Raw genomic sequence first — 2,153 nt, forward strand, 5'->3', positions numbered from 1 at the left:
GTCACCATGGATACACCTACAGAGTATAATAAGAAAGAACCTAGTGTAACAAACAAAGTCACCATGGACACATCTATACAGTATATGATAAGAAAGCACCTAGTGTAACAAACAAAGTCACCATGGACACATCTATACAGTATATGACAAGAAAGCACCTAGTGTAACAAACAAAGTCACCATGGACACATCTATACAGTATATAATAAGAAAGTACCTAGTGTAACAAACAAAATAATAACACCCCATAACATAATTAGACAAAAAGGTCCCCACTTTGAAAGGTCTTGTTTACCTGAACACAGTTCTTATTGTCACATCCATTTGACCTTAGTTGTTCCCGGACCTCCAGGGTCACTTGGCGTGACTGAACGTATAGCCTGTATAAAGTAACATACAGATAATTAATCAATAATATTAACTGGGGAAAACCTGCAAAGGGGCGAGGTGTACTCAGAAGTCGATACCTTCATACTATTCTAGCTATATCATTGTTGTCTTGGCAAGAAGTCTGATACCTTCATAACACTAGCTATATCATTGTTGTCTTGGCAAGAAGTCTGATACATTCATAACACTAGCTATATCATTGTTGTATTGGCAAGAAGTCTGATACATTCATAACACTAGCTATATCATTGTTGTATTGGCAAGAAGTCTGATATCTTCATAACACTAGATATATCATTGGTGTATTGGCAAGAAATCTGATACATTCATAACACTAGATATATCATTTTTGTCTTGGCAAGAAATCTGATACATTCATAACACTAGCTATATCATTGTTGTCTTGGCAAGAAGTCTGATATCTTCATAACACTAGCTATATCATTATTGTTGTCTTGGCAAGAAATCTGATACCTTCATAACACTAGCTATATCATTGTTGTATTGGCAAGAAGTCTGATATCTTCATAACACTAGCTATATCATTGTTGTATTGGCAAGAAGTCTGATATCTTCATAACACTAGCTATATCAGACTTCTTGCCAATACAACAAATGAAGGTATCAGACTTCTTGCCAAGACAACAATGATATAGCTAGTGTTATGAAGGTATCAATAGCTAGTGTTATGAAAGTATCAGATTTCTTGCTAAGACAACAATAATATATCTAGTGTTATGGAGATATCAGACTTCTTGCCAAGACAACAATGATATATCTAGTGTTATGAACGTATCAGACTTCTTGCCAATACAACAATGATATAGCTAGTGTTATCATTGTTGTATTGGCAAGAAGTCTGATATCTTCATAACACTAGCTATATCATTGTTGTATTGGCAAGAAGTCTGATATCTCCATAACACTAGATATATTATTGTTGTTTTAGCAAGAAGTCTGATATCTTCATAACACTAGATATATCATTGTTGTCTTGGCAAGAAGTCTGATATCTCCATAACACTAGCTATATCATTATTGTTGTCTTGGCAAGAAGTCTGATATCTTCATAACACTAGCTATATCATTATTGTTGTCTTAGCAAGAAGTCTGATATCTTCATAACACTAGCTATATCATTATTGTCTTGTCAAGAAGTCTGATACATTCATAACACTAAATATATCATTGTTGTATTGGCAAGAAGTCTGATATAAAACAAAGTGATACAACAAAGTGATAAAACAAAGTGATACAACAAAGTGATAAAACAAAGTGATACAACAAAGTGATAAAACAAAGTGATACAACAAAGTGATAAAACATAGTGATAAAACAAAGTGATACAACAAAGTGATAAAACAAAGTGATACAACAAAGTGATAAAACAAAGTGATACAACAAAGTGATATAACATAGTGATAAAACAAAGTGATACAACAAAGTGATAAAACAAAGTGATAAAACAAAGTGATAAAACATAGTGATACAACAAAGTGATACAACAAAGTGATACAACAAAGTGATAAAACAAAGTGATAAAACAAAGTGATACAACAAAGTGATATAACATAGTGATATAACATAGTGATAAAACAAAGTGATACAACAAAGTGATAAAACAAAGTGATAAAACAAAGTGATACAACAAAGTGATACAACAAAGTGATAAAACAAAGTGATAAAACAAAGTGATACAACAAAGTGATAAAACAAAGTGATAAAACAAAGTGATACAACAAAGTGATACAACAAAGTGATAA

At 32.0% G+C, this 2,153-nt stretch overlaps 1 protein-coding gene across 1 annotated transcript in view; it reads right to left on the reverse strand.

The window, feature by feature from the left end:
* LOC111083473 (xaa-Pro aminopeptidase ApepP-like) overlaps positions 1-432 on the reverse strand; it is a gene marked incomplete at its 5' end in the record, with an annotated part of 5,915 nt that extends 5,483 nt beyond the window's left edge. Inside the window, one exon of the mRNA XM_022380020.1 lies at positions 296-432. Coding sequence (XP_022235728.1) covers positions 296-432 — 137 coding nt within the window. The remainder of the gene's footprint in view (positions 1-295) is intronic.
* Positions 433-2,153: the final 1,721 nt, after the last annotated feature.

Source organism: Limulus polyphemus, unplaced genomic scaffold (assembly GCF_000517525.1).
Source record: "Limulus polyphemus unplaced genomic scaffold, Limulus_polyphemus-2.1.2 Scaffold9685, whole genome shotgun sequence".
Lineage (NCBI taxonomy): Eukaryota > Metazoa > Arthropoda > Merostomata > Xiphosura > Limulidae > Limulus > Limulus polyphemus.